Source organism: Cryptotermes secundus, unplaced genomic scaffold (assembly GCF_002891405.2).
Source record: "Cryptotermes secundus unplaced genomic scaffold, Csec_1.0 scaffold873, whole genome shotgun sequence".
Lineage (NCBI taxonomy): Eukaryota > Metazoa > Arthropoda > Insecta > Blattodea > Kalotermitidae > Cryptotermes > Cryptotermes secundus.
Window position 1 is genome coordinate 1689685 of NW_019739229.1, and position 19857 is coordinate 1709541.

Here is a 19857-nt window from a genome sequence, read left to right on the forward strand (position 1 = left end):
TGGGCCACTCTCCACTTTCATATATGGTGTTCATTAGTTTTGTCAGTGTTTTCAAACCACCTTCTACCAGTAACTTGAGCACATCTCCAGGTACATCATCATCTCCTGTAGCCTTTCCCTTCCTCATTTCCTTGATAGCGTTTTCCACCTCACTTTGTAAAATATATGGTCCTTTCTCGTCTGTATCTACTTCTTCTTCGGGTTCCACTTCCAAGGTTTCTGGCCGATTAGGTTGATCATATAGTTAGGTCAGAGACATATTGAAAATAATACATGACATACATTAGAGCATAAGCGGCCTCCGTAGTCTAGAGGAAACGTTCCCACCTCATGACTCGTAGTACGCGGGTTCAAATACCCGGCGGAGGTCGTCGAATTTTTAAGGGCGGAAAAATTCAGGGAACAAGTCCTCCGGGAGGGACTTTTAGCCGTGGGTCCCATGTCGTAGCTTTACGGCACGTGAAAGAACCTCATATCTTCAAAGGAGGTCACTGAGCCAAATTACGGACGTTTCCCGCCCAATAGCAGTCTCTAATACCTCTGGTAGATGGGGGAAGCATTATAGACACCTCTCAGCTAGTAGAGCCGGTCTCGCTGGCTGGGCGGGACTGATGGTAAGCACCAGTACCGGTAGGATTTAGAGACTGGTAGAAATCATAGAGGGAAGCACAATGGACCCATACAAGTCTAAGTGCATGGGGAAACCCACCCTCTTCAATAACTAACTAACTAACTAACTAACTAACTAACTACATTAGAGCATAAATTGTGGATATTTGAAAAAAATGCTAAGAAGTTGAGGTGAAGAAACAAAAGGATGGAGACAGAGAAGTAGAATGCTACAACAAACTCCGTGGCTTTAGTCCGCAAGCGAACTATACCGACCAAGCGATCGCCGCTTGTCGGCGAAGTTGGTGCCAACTTTATAGGATAGAGTGTGTCACGTTGTCAGCGCAACGGATCCGCAAGGCTGTTAAACTCGGTTTCTAGACCGGAGCCGCTACTTTTCCATTCAAGTGGCTCCTCAATTATCCTCACGAAATGGAGTGGACCCTGTTCTAGACCCACTACTTCTCAGAAAATGTGGTAGGACCGGGAATCAAACTCCGGACCTCTGGATCTGTAGCCCGGAACTCTGACCACTAGACTACAGAGGCGTTCGAACTCGACACTTTATATTATTAAAATGAGTAAATCAACAAGAACGAGGAGGACATGTACGAAAGTTCGAGGTGAATATTGTTCTGTTTGTTCACGATATAAATGTGTTAATGTATCGCTCTGAATTGGAGCATACGGACTAGGTTGAGACGTACGATACAGCGCTATTATGGGTTTTGTAAAAACAGCGGTACACCTCTGGTTTCCGTAAAAACAGACAAATTATTATCCATTTGAATATGCCCAAATGTTTGTCATTAAAAGCCTGAGTACCATCCACTTAGATGTATTCTTGTCCAGTAATTTTGCAGGAAGTATTTCCAGAATAGTAGCTCAAATATTTAAGCTCAAAGAATAACACGATTCAACTCATATGCCCTGATGGTTCAGTTGAGTTTTCTTAATGTCGATGGTTTTGTCATTTTAATTTATGAATCTGTTATTGAGCAAGAAACTGTAGCGGTGACGCTGTAGGGCTCATCACGTGATGGCAAGGCTACCAATTACCAGTACTCTCTGCAACGGAATGGCTCCGTTCGTGTCCTCTCATACTCTTCGTTCTCCTTCAGCTGCACCGTCCCCTGAGCACAACATTTGCGAATTAAGACGAACAGCTTAATCCGAGAGACGAGCTTCCTTGTATCTGCCACGCGCCGGCCACGGCTGATGCAAGTTTCCTCAAACTGAGATATGTCTACACGTACTGCAGATTATCGTGAATCTGCTCACTCATCTCCCAGCACTCGTGCGTTGGGATCAACATCATATGACCATTCTGAAAATGACGTATTGTGATGATTCATGTTTTCGTGGAGGTGAATGTGATGATTACAGACGTCGTATCTTGGAAAGGACCCAAAGTTTCAGATGAGAATTTCGCCTCCATCTTCAGGGTCGAAGAGTGAAGCAAGAAGCAATTAACAGAAGCAGAAGAACAAATGAGACACGGCATTTCAACCATTTCGTTTTCAGAAAAAGCTGATGTGTTTCTTAATTGTATTCAGCTGAGTAGGTGTTTCCTCCCACCTTGACCTGAAGACGGAAACAGGTCCAGGTTCCGAAATGTCGTGCTTTCTATTCTCTAGAATACCGGACGATGGAAAAGTCCAAAAACCCAGTAATTATCTCTTTAATATTTGTTTTTGGACCCCTAGTGGATATGTCGTTAATGTGCCGCTGTATTTAAGGATATGTTGTCCATAAATTATTAAATTTAATAAAAATCGTCAGAGCCGGTGTTGAGAGAATCGCCATGTTGTTTTCAAGAAAGGGGGCCTATACCAATGCCATATTTTAGTAATTCATATTCTTCGGGGTACCAGCCGATGACATACTTATACATTCTCTTCATTACTGCATATGAATAAATTCGTCCAATTATTTAGGCACTGGCTAGACAGACATAGTAAGACACCTTAGCTACTTACTTACTTACTTATGGAGCTGAGCCCATCTTAAGGAGAAGCCAAATCTGCAGCTACTCAAGAATTTCCCAGCTTTTTCAGGAACCCGAAGGATTATTACCGTGTTCACAAGAGCCCTCCACTGGGCCCTATCCTTAGCCAGATCAATTCAATCCATACTATCCCATCCTATCTCTCCATTTTAATATTGTCAATTGTTTATTTTGCCAAATAGATCACAGTGACTCGTAGATCGAAGTACTTTGTAGACCCAGTCGTAGTTATGGTATGACATTTCTTACTACTGCTAGTAGCATGAATTTAGTCTGTTTTAGATTGGCCTTTTACCAATATTCGACTCTTTTATTTCGAGTAATTTTGATTTATCTTCAAGTTTTTTTTAGTAATAAGTTGAGTCCGTTAGACAGGCACGGAAAGTCCAATGACAGGGGTGCCACCTAAAGCCTCTGAACAGGCAAACTTGTCCCACTTCAGCCCCTTCGCATTTAACTTACGTGTCTCAATTGGACAGCCCGAGAATCCTGTAACCGTCCCACTGCTACACAACGTATTTGAATGCAATCAACTTTATTAATTTGAAATCTTAATTGTTCAAAATGAAATGCAATGAACAAGTGTAGTGAGACATAGGTCCATTCTTGTATGTAAGAGTTAGCGTCTTCCCACGCTTACAACAGAAACAGGAAGACACCCGTCAAAAGTTTATTAGAGGAAAGTTACATTAGAGAATAGCTAAAGAATTCTTTGTGAATTCAATACTTGGCAGTTTGTGCATGCCATAACTTAAAAAGAGTGAAGGGTTTATGGTCCCACGCCACGCTTCGCATTTGTCAAATTCTGACCGAAATACGTTGGAGTCAAAAATCCTTAAACCCTTGTAAGCTTTAAACGGAGTGGAGGAATATCTAATTAAGATACCCCTATTTTTCGAATATAACCAATCACTAAAATTTAAGGGTGTGACAAGGCAGAGACGCCGAGGAAACAATGACTTGAAGGTCCGAGTGGAAATCAGTTGTCGAAGGCAGTAACACACCGGGCTCCGCAGTAGGTAAACGTAAAAGTTGTCGAAGTAATTTTTAAATGTTAACCACTTAGACCAAAACAAGGTTGATAATAATAAGTTTAAACCTGAAAAGTGGTTTAGTTGCAGAAGTGTCTCAACAAGTACTCAAATGTAAAGTGTTAAACGGTGACTAAAAATTTGGAATAAGAATACCTCTGAATGTGAATGTGCTTTGTCTGTTCCTTTTTTTGTTTCTTTGAGTGTGGCCCGTATAAGGCTCTGAGATAAGAGAACCAGCTCTACCGAATCCAACAACTTTAGAAACCAACTAACCCTGAGAAATTTAAATAACGAACCCTGAGATAAAAATTTAGTACAAGAAGATAACCTTAAGTAGAAACAAGAAGGTAGGTGAGAAGGACTGTGGAAAAGGTGACTTAAAGGAGAAGAACAAGAAGAACAAGAAGCTGAGAGGAGGAGGCGAGAAAGAGGACCGTTATAATCCTGACACCGCAAACGAACTATACCAACCGAGTGACCGCCGCTTGTAGGCGAAGTTAGTGACAACTTTAGCGTATAGAGGGTGTTGCGTGGTTATCTGACCACTAGACCACAGAGGCGGTCTGACCGGTCTGATATAAGCCTTAAAATTATATCTAAAGAACTAGTTACAAAGGTGGAAATAATGGACAGATGCCGTTTACAGAAACAGGTTTTCAATATCGCCTTGGGACTATGGGATTCTGGAAGACCCAGGAAAAATGGCAAGCTCAAAAAACGCGAGCTCTAAAGGACTCAGGTATTAAAATCTAATCCTTGTGTACGTTCACGAAGAGCCCTTTTACTTTGACATTTTTGTTCCCTTTACGCACCGATTGTAGTGCACATCAAAATAAACGAACTGTGTATGCGGTTTAGACATGCAGAAACGTAAGGACAGCCGATACTTAGTAGCTTCATGTCACGTGAGGTAGCGTGTCGTGTCATGCAGGAAACGTCAGAGTATTGAGATAGGAAATATGTGAAGAGAGCATTTTGTGTAATTTTGTGAACGAGAACCGCGTTATTCTGCTGCTCTGTTTAAAATGAAACAACTTATTTGAAACGGAAGAACTTCATTATTTTGTCCTTCAAACCACTTCCCGTTCTTCAGAGATCTCTCTGAATAAAACACGATATTTGTATAACTGGCGAGAACTACGCATGAAGAAAGTTCGTTTCCTGGCGGGAGAAATTTAGGCTTTCTTCACAGCAGACAAACCCAGTCTGGGACCGTCCAGCTTCCTTTCGAACCTTATCCGGTGCAAAAGAGTCCAGAAAGTGAAGCTGTCTGTCCTACATCGACAGCCGAAAGTTAGGAATTTGCATATTGCTTCATTAAACAGAGAAACAGTTTTAGTTATAACTTAATGAAGATGTCCGATAAATTTTAAGTACCCGTAGTTTTAGACTTTGACTTGAGTAGTAACTGGGCTTCTGCTCTGAACACATATTGACTTGTCTATATTTGTATTGTGGTAACCATCTCTTTCCATTATCAGTGAGTCGGTGGTGTTTTCTTCGTCAGCCGAAACTTAACGTTATACATACTAACCCTTGTTATTCGTGACAATAACATATATTGTATTCTGCAAGGTCACGCGGTAGTGTAGTGGTTAAGGCACTATGCTACAAGTCGGAAGGTCGCGGGTTCAAATACAGATGAGGTCATGGCCTTGGGGTTCACTCAGCCTCTAACAGAAATGAGTACCGGGAATTAAATAAATAATTTTCCTGGGGAGTGAAGCACGGCCTGGCACGGCAGGGCTGACTACTTTACAGCCAACTTTGACCCGATTGTCTAGATAACGTGGGACTCCCAACGTCTCACAACCCTATGGGCCTTCATGGCCTTACTTACTTACTTACTTACTTACTTACGTGTATTGTGATGTGTGGTACTTTTAAGTAATTCACTTCTTTTCTGTTCTACAAACAACGTCATGTAGTGACATATATTTTCCTTTTCATTTCTTATTCGTGTATAAAGAAACCAATATTTTAATCTTTGAAATCAAATAGGATACGGACTTCAAAAAATAATTAAAAATAAGCTGAGAAGGAAACAACGATGAGGACTCCCATGATCCATAGTGTTCATCATATATTATTAGGATGATGAAATCAAGGGGAATGAAAACGTAGGTCACGTGACACACATGGGAGAAGAGAGAAACGTGTATGTAATTTTCCTTGGTATTCTTCAGATGCTGGTTTCGAAATTCACCGGGACGCCGGTTCGATTGACAGAGTTTTGTGGGAACGATTCCATATTCTTTCCAGCTAATTTCTCATCAGTTTTCCCAGAATTCACTGTTATATGTTCTAGCTACAGTTAGTATCATGAAATAACCTCCAAAATGCAACATAATTACAAAGTTATTCTCCAAAATCATGTACACTACATTTCTGTACGTGGCTTAATGATGAAGACGAAGAAACTTCCTGTCAATCATGCTTCGAGTTTTACGGGAGGTGCACAGAAATTCAGACTGCAGGAACTACAAGGAGGTTGTTTTTTTTAGATCCTGCAGGCTTTACTGATTGACACGTGACTGTAANAAAGAAACTTCCTGTCAATCATGCTTCGAGTTTTACGGGAGGTGCGCAGAAATTCAGACTGCAGGAACTACAAGGAGGTTGTTATTTTTTTTAGATCCTGCAGGCTTTACTGATTGACACGTGACTGTAACACGCGTGCTTTTATGCAAAGGTTATTATGTTACAACCATATGTAAGAGTGTGTGTGCCAATGATTAAACTTCAGAAATATGGTCTTCACAATTTCAACGCCGTAAGAGAGTTCAAATTTAGAGGAACACATTGCCTCTATCTTCAAGATCGAATAGTAAGCTAAGCCAGGAAGCATGAGAAGCAAGCGGCTAGCTGAACACTCATCAACCGTGAAGATGGAAGAGATATGCTACGCAGAAACTTGGGGCCCACTCATTCTACAAGGCATTCCAACTGGAAGATCGCAGTCTTCAGAGTGGCCTCCGTGACAGTACCAAACCAACACAATTATCTTATTCTTACATCGCTAAACGTATGCAGAATCGAAACATATTTCACATCAAGATTATAAATCTTAAAAACATCTGAATTTACAGAGCTTATAACAGCCCCGGTGCAGCATGTGATCTGAGAGAAAATTCTGAGGCTTTTGTTTTAACGCCTGATGGGTTTCTCTGTACAGAATGATTGGTTAGTACAAACATTAGGGTAAAAATTGCAGAAATGAATTTCAGTGTTATTTAAGAGTCAAGCCAAAAACAAGATCTTAGTTTTTCGATATGAATTTTAAAATCTCAAGACTAAGTATTCAACGGGGAGTACACGGTAGCGTAATTGGTTGAGACACTATGCTACAAGCCGGAAGGTCGCGGGTTTGTTTCCCCATGTCATTGGATTTTTCAATTGACCTAATGCTTCCAACCACACTACGGCCCTGGGGTCGACTCAAACTCTAACAGAAGTGAGCACCAGGAATGGTCCTGAGGGTAAATGCTCAGAATGACTCAAAATTTAAATTATAGCAAATTACAGAGCGGCGATATATTGCATTCGTGAAATTAAACCGCTCGTATAGGGCGAATATTTCAGGCGTAAATTGTTTCTCACATTCGAATTAACTGTTTATAGAATTAAATACTTACTTCCTTAATCATGGAGCTGAGCCCTTCTTGAGGAGCCGCCAAAAATTTCCCAGCATATTTTGGAACCCGAAGGTCCATTGCCATGTTCACAAGAGCCCTTCACTTGTCCCTATCCTGAGCCAGATCAATTCAATCCATAACATCCCATCCTATCGCTCAAAGATCCATTTTAATATTGTCCGCCAACCTACGCCTTGGTTTTCCCATTGGTCTCTTTCCTTCTGGCTTTCCCACCAATGTCCTATATGCATTCCTCTGTTTGTAGGATTTGCACGCCAAAATTACAGTTCATAAAAAACTGACATGCACAAATTTTGTAAGAAATGCAGGGCCTTTAGTACTTATTTGTGTTGATACACAGATGAAAAGTTAATAAATGCATTGTACATCACACCAACGGGAATCCTGGAAAATGCTTCGTTCTGCCTAGCACCCGCTGCATTCTCAACAACTATTATACTCCAAGGAGTTAGTAGTATGACGTGTAGACCCGTTGCTATGCAGAGATCTCGAAACACACAGGAAGACAACAGCTGTGTGGAGATCAGCGGTGGTACTGTAACTGCTTATAGTTCGGAGTTGTGTCAATAAATCCAATATCCAATTCATTCCCCGTCTAGAGTCACACCCCTATATCATGACAGTATCCTTTCCAATTCTTCCTTAACTTGTCATAAAATCATTCGACCTTCAGAAGTCTGAATTTCTGACAGTGCAAGTGAATAAACAAGATAATTATTCTAGGAAACATTGCCACATATCGGAACACAAGCCCGGGAGGTTGCAAATCCTTGAACTATTCATTACGAAACAGGTTACGCTATGCTTGCGTGCTTCAGCAATTTGTGTTGCTGGAAGTCACGAACGGTCACGAAGCACGTTGCTGTCTGCCAGTTAACAAACGTCAGTGGACAGGGAAGCATGGCGGAAGAGAAGAGCACCTGGAAACGACCGGATTCTCTTCAGGTCCCGACAGTCTGGAGAAGATGCGAGGGTCTCTTGCAGATGTCAGATGGGAAAAAGCCAAAATTTATTATACAAGATTTGGATGAGGAATATCTGGAGGAAGCCATAGAACTAATGTCTACGTGTTTCTGTAAGGATGAAGTCATGTTCAGTGCGTTGAAAATCATCGATGACCCTATTTCTATGGAGGAACTTAAAAATCTGTGGAGAGATATGTCAAGACAAAAGGCCGCTTTGGTAGCGCTCACAGATGACGGATCAGCTCGTCCTCGAGTCGTTGGTGTAAACATGACCTATGTCTGTCGCATACAGGACAAATATTCACCTGATGATGTAAGTAAAGCAACAGAGACGGGGGGGCTTTTACAGAGGTCGGTGTCCAGAGTAAAGTGTTCTGTACATAAAATCGTTTCGAAATCTTAAAAGTTTCCTATATATCTGAGGTTGTAAGATTTGAGGCTTTCACGGCGGTGACTATGAAGAAAGCAGTCTTCTGGGATTTGACCGTGTATATGTGGTGTTAACCGACGTTTAGGAGGAACGTCGGTTAACACCACATATACACGGTGCCAAGTTCCAGAAGACTGCTTTCTTCATATCTGAGGTTGTTTTCACTGTCTTCTTCAGGCTTATCAAAAACTTTACTACATTTGCCATTTCCATACTGTGGTTTATCTATAATGCCCTGCCACAACTAATCATATGATCATATAAAATAGAGTATCCGAGAATGAGTGCATACAATTTAAACACTTTTATTGACAAAATTGACAGACCAGGATGAGTACGGTTTTCGCCACTTCAAAGCGAAACTGTTTTACGTACAATATTTGTATAATCGAGCACACGTGACTGTACCTATGTATGTGCGCATGCGTCAGTTCCAGGTCATTTGAATAGTGCACAAACAGTGCGCAAGCAACAAAGAGACCTCAGGTCAAAGTGCACCGAAATGGAAAAGATGGAGGAAAACCTTTCTGAGTAGCTGTTTCATGCAGTGAAGATTGTACCTTCCTAGCTCTGATGATTTTCTCGACAAAAAGATTTAAAACGTGTGTACTTTTTTCCCGGACATTATATATAATACAGAGTGATTCTTATAGAACCGGTCCGACGAAATGAGCTATAATATAAAATAAACCATATAGCTATTAAAGTAATTTACACATATCTTATCTTGGATTGTGTGCCGTGATTAGAGCAGGTGTTGAAAGTGTCCGCCGTTTTCAAGTAGGCACTAGAAACACTCGCTGTTCAACAGTGAACTCCATGACTGTCGCCTGGGCACTGCAGACACATTTCGGCATTGCCCTTGACCTTGCAGCATAAGGGCTGCCACTTGCCGGATCATGCGCACACCATTGGACTCAGCACGGCCCACGGATTATTATGTCGTAATTGTGAACGGTTATATGCATCACCTGCGGAATTATTAGCAAATTCATCGGGCCGGTTCTATACGATTCATCCTGTAGTTCCTGTGTTAAAATCCGTTGCNATTTTCGTTATTAAGAAATTATGCTGGCTATCCTCCATTGTTTGTGATATATTTCAAATTGACGTTTCGGGAAGTGATTCCGTTTCCATGATCATGGGAATTCGCTGGAAGAATGTGCCAATCAAGTGACGGATATTAGAATCTTACAAAATGTCTAGGTCAGTAGGATATTTTCTCTCGTCCTTACACATGATGATGGCAATAGATTCAGCTTCCGAAACCTTTCATGCACCCTACGCAATTGACAGTGTCCGGCATGAGATATTTTTCCCATCTTTCCGAAATGATGCCTCAGTGCTTCGTAGAAACGTCCTTCCCTTTCATGGACCCCTAGACAAGTTCACAACTCTGTTTCCGTTATATGGAAATTTAGTAATGCGTTGAGAGTACGTACTGGGAAGACGTTGGATGCTTCTCTCTCTATTTTCTTCTAGGAAGGCAGCAGAAAACAGTGCATACATTTAAGCAGAATGATCGTTAATCCAGCTGAGATTAGAACCGGTTATATCTCGCATAAAATATGCAACATTACCTGCTACACGCTGTGCCGTAGCTTCTTTCCGGTATGTACCCGCGTCTTCCCACGAAAATGTGAAGTTCACACCCTTCCAAGACACGTCACGAAGTCGCAATCAAAAGAAGCTTAATGAGGTTATAACAAGGTGCAGTAAGTTTTATTGAAGTGTAGTAAGGTACAATGAGTATGCAATAATGCATTTTAATTTTATATTGTGACCACTCTGTCTCGAAAGGTTCAGCAAGGAAGGATCCATGTTCAGGGTCCAACTTTACTGACTCGGATTCTGCGTTGCTTTCCTCAGTCCCATCATTTAAATTGGGAGAACTAACTAACTAAATAAATAAAAATTATTCTTGAGAAGTCAATCGTTGTTTAGAAAGTAAAGAAATTCAAAAAATTTGAGAAGACAAGTCTGTTATCGCGACTGTGTAAGCCCCTCCCCACTACACCCGGTTTTAAGCCACATTTATCCAGTCCATGTCCTTTCTTACTCTTTCTTCATGATCAATTTTAATATTCTTCCATCTATACCTAGGTTTCTCAGGTATTCTCTTTCCTCTAATAACACTCTATGGAATATAAATATTACGGAGCTTCTCATTATTCAATTCTCTATATCTTTCCCTTCCGTTACCTCCCGTTTTTTGCTTAAATTTTCTTTATGAAAAACTTGTTCTGAAATTCTGCAGTCACTATTCCGAATTAAATGCCCTAAACGTTTAAGATTGTGGCCTTCTGGGTAAGTCTTGTAAGCGGAGACCGACGTTTTGAAGGAGCCTGCTGCGTCCATTGTTAAGTTTGAAGGATGGGCGTGATGAGTCGGGAAGTTTCAAAAAGGAAGGTGAGGATGGATAGGCCGACGAAGCCTTCATTTCCCCAGAGGCTTTCAACGACAGCCTACCTCGCATACCTTTATGTACGCAACCTGACACCTTATTCCACTCAATTCAGGTCAGAAATGGAAGTATCAGGATATTCAGAAACGTCCGTTTCCGCCTATGGGAGTGAGTCAGAATGCTAACTGTGGAAACCCCAGAACTCTGAAGGCTCTCTCCCCATGTTGCAGTTCAGAGGCACCGCGATGAAGGCAATGGCACGAGATGGGATGGTGTTCGTGTGCAACTATGTGAACATATTCAAGCTGTACGGAGTGACGGAGTTTCTCGGAGCCTTCGGACTTGTCGTTCACCCACATTACAGGGGCCAAGGCCTAGGAGTGGAGATTCTAAGAACGAGGAGGAGTCTCGGCAAGGCGTTGGGATTGAAGGTCACTATGACCTTCTTTTCCACTGTCCAAGGACAGAAGTCTGCAGAGAAAGCAGGCATGCAACTTTTAGCACAACTTCCTTACAGCATCTTCAAGACGGAAGATGGAAAAGAAGTTTATCCTATCAGTGTACCCAAGACTTTGAAAATCATGGCAATGCGACTCGATTAGTGTCTGTATCGTTAGCCTTGTTGATGCGCATGCTCGTAGTTATAGAGAGAAACTGGTTGCATGAAATCAAGGGACTGGTTACGGAACACACTGGGAAATTCCAATGGGCGTTAGTCAGAAGTGGCAGCAATAAAAAAGTTGAAAATGTGGCTTTTTTGTGTTAGTGGTGACGTAAGGAGCGAAAGTCATTGTTTTTCCATTAATTTTTATATGGATATTCACCTCAAGTCCCACATAAGCAAGGTTATTCAGGAATGCGATACACGTTTAGCGTGAGTGTACAGTGTAATCATGTTAGCACCTCCTCACTTTTTGTTGCTACATCATGTGGCACTCATAGCGGCATTCCCGATTTTGCTTGCCATGTTTGTGAAGTTATAGCAAAGAAAGAATATATTTTAATGTTGACACTCATAACCTCACTCAATCTTCAAGTTTCAAGGTTCTGTTAGCTCTCGTGAAGGCCAGTTTCGTAATTATACTCTAAGTATGTACGTTGCGTAATGCATACGGTACTTCGTGTTGGCACAAGTAATCATTTTTAATAAGTTAGTCATCCTTTTCATATTGAAATTGCTATTACTCATTATAGACACACATAATGGTAGTTTACGAGTATTAGTGTCACGGTTCAAATAACTTTTGAATTAGCAAAGATAACTGCAACTCGGATATTATATTGTGCAATGTGTTTAGAGGTTATCAATTTGCATATGAACTGCACACCAGTCAAGCACGTTATCTCCAAGGAAACTGTGTCTTGCATATTTCTCTCTCACGACGTCCACGGGTTTTCCTTCTCGCGCGTTTGCTCATGTAGTTTCGTCATCTTTAGTAGTTTCTCAAGTTTCCTGAAAGCTGTGCTGTCTCGTAATCTATTAACGACTTCGATTTGGTCTTTTGAATAATACTGTGGCATGTAGATCCGTTGCTAGGCAACAACCGCGAAGTAAGTGACTATACAACAACCGTTACTAAGCAGCGGCCTAAGCCATAGGGAAACGATAAATGAAAGCAGACTGCGAAGCCTTAGCTTGTGTTCTGGTGATTTTTAAAGCGTGTAATTTAGCGATAGTGTTATATTTGTAGTTAGGGACTGTAAGTGGTCAGTAAATTGAGGCTTCAATCAAAATCCCGCCTGTAGTTACCCGTACACGTGACAATAAATTATAATTATAATATTAATTATATAATAATAATAATAATAATTATAATAAATTATTGTATTAATAATTATTAATACAAATAATATGTGTGAGAGTAGAAGGAAGTGATACAGTAGTGTATTGAGAAGTGTTTTTGTTTGTAAGTGATAACGCCCCATGATGTCCAGTATGCCTGAAATGCGTCATGGTTTTTTCCTCTGTTTCTTGTTTCTGTCGGTTGCTCATTTATTTTACTGTTGGTCCTGAAGAAATACGTTGCTCCAAAAAGTCGATAAGATTCTACTGAATCATATGGCGTCACAACCCAGAAGATATTGTTTTTTTCTGTTTGGCCATTCTTTTCAGAAGGTCTTTCTTTTCATTAGTAGTAGCTTACGCCGACCACAGTGGCTGCGCGGTCTAAGGCATGAACTGTCTTCGCCCGCTCAAACACTAGAATCGTGGGTTCGATTCGGACACGAGGCATGGATGTCTGTATGCGTTTATTCTGTGTTTATGTTGTCCTGTGTAGGTAGTGGCCTTGCGACGTGCTGATCACCCATCCAAGGAGACCTATCGTCTGTGTAAAGATCAAGAATCTGAAAAAGCGGCCAAGGTCCAACAAAGGGCTATATAGCTATAGATAGATAGATAGATAGATATTTAATTAAACAGTTGCTTGAAGAGTTGATAGTTATATATTTGGACGAAAATAGCCGCCCTAATTTAAACAAAATTCTAATTGTAGTGTATACTGACATACCATATAACATAGATACAGGAGCAGTTGCGTAATATTTGCAGACATGAAGTTCTGCAACATCGAAGTTAGGGTTCATTGACTTTAATCTGACATCCTATTTTTCTTTGTTCTTCCTCAGTACACACAATTGTTTAACTTTGGAAGTTTTAAAATGTTAATTAGCTAACCTCTGGTATTATGCGGTCAGATATAACATAGTAATTCAGTAAATTGAAACTGCAAAAGTAGCTCCTTATAAAGCGAACAGTCGGTTATGTGCTCAATAAATTCCCTGACCTTAACGGAACAAGAAAATCCAGTACCGCTTACACAAAAGCCCGCTGATCTGCCCATCCTACAGGAAATTAATTGAGTCCACACTTCATCAATGCCTGGGTCTACCGAGTGGGCTATTCCTCTTGGTCTCTTCTAACAATATTCTGCATATAACTTTCAAATTTCCCATTCCTCGTCTCTCTCACGCTCCTTTATTTTACTGTCATAAAAGAAAACGATGAATTTTGGAAATTTTGAAACTCCTCACAACGCAAAATTTTCAAGTCTGTTTCTCAATTTTTCTTTATAGGTTAAAATACTCTCCTCTTGGCTTGAGTCCGCAAGCGAACTATACCGACCGAGCGACCGCCGCTTGTCGGCGAAGTTAGTGCCAAATTTAGAGGATAGATGGTGTCACATGGTCAGCGCAACGAATCTCCACGGCCGTTAATTTCGGTTTTTTTGAACGGAACCGCTATTTCCTTGAAATAGCTCGTCAGTTATCCTCACGAGGCTGAGTGGACCCTGTTCCAGACGCACTTCTTCTCAGAAAACCTGGTAGCTCCGGGAATCGAACCCGAACCTCTAGATCTGTAGCCAGGAACTCTGACCACTAGACCACAGAGGTTGTCATAAGTATCATACATACTACCATTAATTCATTCTGATTCTCAATCTGTGATTTCAAATTTATTAGCCCTCTTGTATTCGCTTCCGTATTTTCTGTTGTTTGGCCCTTATTTGAAAGCGTGATGACCTCTGCCCCTTTGAATTGCTCTCGCAGATGGTGGGAAGTCGGAAACCTTGACTAACTCTTTTTGCAGAATGTCAGCGGACATGAAATCGATAGAGACTTGGTGAACGCCTTGGGCTCTGCATTTGCAGCCTCCCTTTTGCTGTCATTCTATCCCTTGAACACTTTTACCAAGGAGTGTGAAACGCAAAGCAAATTTTGTGCTTCTACAACTTTACAATAAAAAGTAAAGTTGCCCCTAGGCTTAAATAATTAAGCGATACACAAATTCTTGACCTAGGCATGAGTTGGAGGCGATTGATCAGCTTCACGCCCAGACCGCTTTACCCCTGGAGAAAATCGCCCATCACCCATTGGAAAGGTATCAAGGTGGACACCAAATCAGGTCTGGACGACTTAGAAAAGAGAAAATACTAGACTATACCTTGACCTTTAATTCTGACCCCTCCGTTGTCCAGCTGGTAGTCAGTCGCTATACTGCGATATCTTGATTAATGATTCCTAGGACTATAAATTATATGTGGAATTAAAGCTACATTACCCTTACATGTGAGACATTTCACCAGGCGCTGTTTATTATGTTTGAACTAAATAAGCAGTTGACCAAAGTCGCGGTTTTTGAATTCTGATACTTAATAAGGAAAATCCAGAAATATGTCAAAATATTTCCTCCTTTCTTTCATATTTTTCTTCAAATATTTCTTTCCACTTCAGTTTTAAGGTCTACTCATTCAGAAATCGGACTCATAAAATAGTACTGATTTCAGGAATAGGGTGTTTCAGAACCTTGTTCCACAACTCAGTTCTTGTCAGCCAACAGACTTTAGATGGTGCTGCGTGTATTGTGATGTGTTTGCAATATCCGTTGGGTGCTTATGACTCGATAAAATTGTTTTCTCCGCAACGGATAAGAACAACAATAGAGGAATTTTTGGACACGGTGTTCTCTATTGTGTCCGACTCGATGCTTCATAATGAGTTGCAGATGAGAGAGGCATGACATGCTGCGCCAACCTGCGTTCACAGGAAACCTCTGTATACCTTGCATAAATCTTACATTTTATAGTGCAGTGACAAAGGATGCACAGAGTCCATAGTGACCTGGACGCCCTGACAATGCGGATATAGTCGTGCTGAATCTACGGTGCAAACGCAGCGCCTACATAGAGAGACTGGCCCCTCTTATGAGACTCTTGTAAACACGAGCATGTCTAGGAGAGAATGAAATTCCTCGTCATAGATCTCAAAGAGACTGAAGCCAGGGATAACTGTGCTGGTGAAGGCAGGCAGCAATTTGACCGACCGACCGACTAGAATTAAGTTAGTTTTGGGGTAGACGCCGGACATTAAAGGCGTGAGCAGAAGAGGGTATTTTTGCAATCCGTTACCATTCAACGGCTAGTGAAGACATAGAAGAGACACGTAGCTAGAATATTTTCAGATGCGTGTTTCAAAATCCTGTTGCACTGCCTTGTTTCCACGTGTTCCCTCCCGTCTTACGTGCAAGACTTGAAATTCGAAATTTCATTTTTAATTTTTAATTATTAAACAATTCTCTCACTTTATTTTTTCACAACGTATTTTGGTCTACACGACCATCATCAGGTTCCTTACAATTGTTTTGTTGAAAATGCTGCACTTTATACACTGGCGTAATTTTTTTTTTAATTTCATAATTTAATCCCGAATTCTAGTGTACATTTTTTCTCCTTGCGCACTGTGTTTTAGTGGTTGTTTTTTTGTGTATTTCATTCCGTTGTGTTTTGTGCAACGTACCGTACTCGTACGTACCCCGGAATATTACATTACGTCATGATAAAAGTTGCTGCAAGAATATATTAAACCCCGACACGTGTAACCGAAATGTTACATAAACTTGCGACGCATAGCTCGAATATAAAGTTTAGTCACGAAACATGCAACCAGAACAAAAAATTAAGTCATGGCGCATGTAGTCGGAATATTGGATTGAATTGCAATGCATGCAGTTAGAGTTTTAGATTGAATGGATATGCATTCAGTCAAACATTAGATTGAATCGGGACACATATTGCAATAATAAAGTGTGTAAAATCTCACATATCCGGAATTTCAGGTTGAATTGCGACACAGATAGTCTGAACATCAGGTTAAGACATGTAGCTGGAATATTAGATTAAACCATGAAACGTGTAGACGGAAGATAGAATAACATCGCGACACATAACCACTTCTGGCACCAAATTGTCACGTATAGTATGGTACGCGTGACGAGTGACGGGTTCTAGTTCTGATGATTGGATTTATTAGGAACTTTGTTACAACCTCCTTTAATTACACTTCATTTACAGCGATATCGCTGACTTAACACACTCCAAAATTCACTGTTGCACGCACATCTTAGTCCTCTCCGGGTGACGTACCTCAACACAGAATTTAACGCTTCAAATCACTCCAAAAATTACACATAATTAAGGTATTCAAATCCCGCTTTAAATCATCACAGGTCTACTACGAACTTCCCGAGGCTGTCACTTAAAACACTCTCAAATACTCTGAAATACTGAAATCTGTTCCGTCTCTAAGTGTCGTTACATAATTTCCGCACCGATCACGCACAGAAAACAGCCAATATTGTTGAAAAGTGTTCATCAAAGATTGCATAGCAACGGTCGCGGCACGGACCCTACAGAAAGCCAGTCACGTGATAGCTGGTACTGTTGCAGTGTGACGTCATTGCGCTTCGAGGAAGTCTGTTTACTGGACTGTTACCTAGAAGCGGGTTGCATAAACTCATTTAGTTATTTTACGTTGGTTTACAGGTCGTTGCCTAGAAACGCTCTGGCCATCCACGTTACAGTACGTTAAAACGCAACTAACGTTGCCTGTATATTAGATTGAACCGCTGCGTATGAAGGCGGAATATTATATTAAGTCATGATGATGTTATAAAAATTCATGGCCCATATAGGCTGAATATTAAATTAAGTAATGGCGCGTGAAACCGTAGTATCACATTAAGTCGCTACACCTGTGGCCGCAATGTGAGATATCAGATTTTCATGACACGTTGTTGCAGTTCACAGAGGGCGAATACATTTAACTGAGACATTTTCCAGATATTTATGTTGCAAATTATAGCAAAATGTTCTCTCTAGCTGGGTGAATAATATTTTGAATAGTCAGTATTTATATTCTGTAGTTCTGTGTGAGTCTCTGATGTTAAGGGAGGGACACAGACTGAAGGTGTGTGAGAACAGGGTCCTGAGGGGAGTATTTGGACCGAAGAGAGGTGAAATGTTAGGAGGCCGGAGGAAACTGCATAATGAATATTATAAATCGTGTTACTGGCCAAATATAATTAAAATTATCAAGTAAAGGAGGATGATATGGGCAGGGCACGCAGAACGCATGGAAAATATAGGATTTTGTGGTGAAGTCGGAAAGAAAGAGCCCAATAGGAAGACCTAGCCGTAGGTGGCATGATATAAAGATTTGTGGGGAAAAGTAATAGCGTACTTCCATCTAGTAAGACACGGGCCGCATATAAAACGATCTGTTCAGCGTGTGTATACATTGCCGCGGGAACGTGTTTACAGAGCCGTTGCATAGAAATTATAGACTTTCAGGATTTCGTAGGGATACACAGACAGCAAAGTGATCTGAGAAGTCTTTTTATTTTATTTTTGCAAAATAAGTAAAATAGGCCAAAATGGATATTACAAAAGAGGATGTGGTTGTATGGACTGAAATAATCTGCTTCAGGGTAGACATCAGTGGAGGCCACTTGTGAACACGGCAATGAGCCTTCGGTTTGCATGAGATATTGGGAAGTTCTTCAGTAGCTTAGCGACTGGCGGCTTTTCAGGAAGGGCTCAGCTCCATGGAGTTAAATAGTAAGTCAGTCAATGGCCGCACCATAGCTCAAGCCGTTAGTCCCTGGCTTCCCACCTCGGCGGCCAAGCTTTGATCCCGGGTCTGGTCAAATGGGATTTGTGGTGGAGAAATTGGCGCTGGGGCAGGTTTTCTCCGAGTACTTCGGTTTCCCCTGCCAATCTTCATTCCACCAAGTTCTCCATCATCATACTCACCCTGAGTAGGCTACAATAGGCCAATCAGTGGCCCCTGTGCCAAGTGGACCCAGTTGGACTCCACTCCCCACTAAGCGAATTAAGAAAATAAAAAGAAAAATCAATATTTTTACTTGATTTTATACTTTGTATAAGGCGTATATTGTGAGAACCGTATATTCACTCTTATTTTAAAGATACTGTTAATTTCTCTGAGCACACAATTTTGCATGGCCGATTTCGTGATGTGTTTACTTTGTTTAAACTTGATTTGCAATAATAGTATTTTTTACCATTTGGTTTTACACAGAGACTTTTCAGCTTTATGGCTGATAGAGATATTCCGTGAAAATTCCTGAATATTGATGGGATTGGATTAAAGTAGTCCTAGCTGTAAGCGAGAGACTTCTGTAGAAGAACAACAGATGTAAAGAAAGAGCGGACTCTCTTGTTTATTGACTACGTTAAGTCGTCCCACCGGAGAATATACACGTATATCCTGTTCACTGTCGAGAGACAATCAGATCCCAAGTTTCAGTTCAGTAGCCCTGCTACTGCATGTAATTGTGCAGAAGTATGGTTTTACTCTCATCCGACATATTTTTTTTCCTTCACGTATACTTATTATTCTCTCGAGGTTTCACGAATTAACTTCGCACATATTTTTAATTTTGTCATTAATAACACTTACTTGCATGGCGCCACTTTTCGTCCCAAATTTAATAATCCTGATAATATGGGGTGAAATTACCGAGTTTGAATTTCTAATTCTGTTCATTCTTTTTTTTTCTCTTTGGCACTACAGCCCCAGTGGGCCTAGGCCTACCTCCATGAACTTCTCTGTTCACTTCGGTTTTTCTAGATCTTACACATTCGGTAGGACTCCTTGGGCGGGTGATCAGCTCGTCGCAAGGCCTCTACCTGTACACCAACATAGGAAAACGCACACACACAAATTAAACATCCATGCCCTAGTGGGATTCGAACCCACGATCCCGGTTTCCAAGCGAGAGAAGACAGTACATGCCTTAGACCGCTCGGAGAAGTTCGTGGAGGTAGGCCTAGGCCCACTGGGGCTGTAGTGCCAAGGAAAAAAAAAGAATGCCTAGCCTAAATTTCTACAGAGTGTGAGCACCTTATGATTAGTAATTCAAGAACGGGGAAAGCGATTTGACACGTAACG

The 19857-nt window shown here is 41.0% G+C and overlaps 1 protein-coding gene and 1 long non-coding RNA gene across 3 annotated transcripts in view; both read left to right on the forward strand.

Moving 5' to 3' along the window:
• The window catches only part of LOC117282901, a 442344-nt gene that overhangs the window by 241972 nt on the left and 180515 nt on the right, over nucleotides 1-19857 (forward strand). The window lies entirely within an intron of this gene.
• LOC111871794 lies at nucleotides 8128-11857 on the forward strand. Its single transcript, XM_023865138.2, has 2 exons — nucleotides 8128-8585; nucleotides 11337-11857. Exons 1-2 carry the CDS (start codon nucleotides 8208-8210, stop codon nucleotides 11706-11708), a joined length of 750 nt encoding a protein of 249 aa, XP_023720906.1. The 5' UTR covers nucleotides 8128-8207; the 3' UTR covers nucleotides 11709-11857.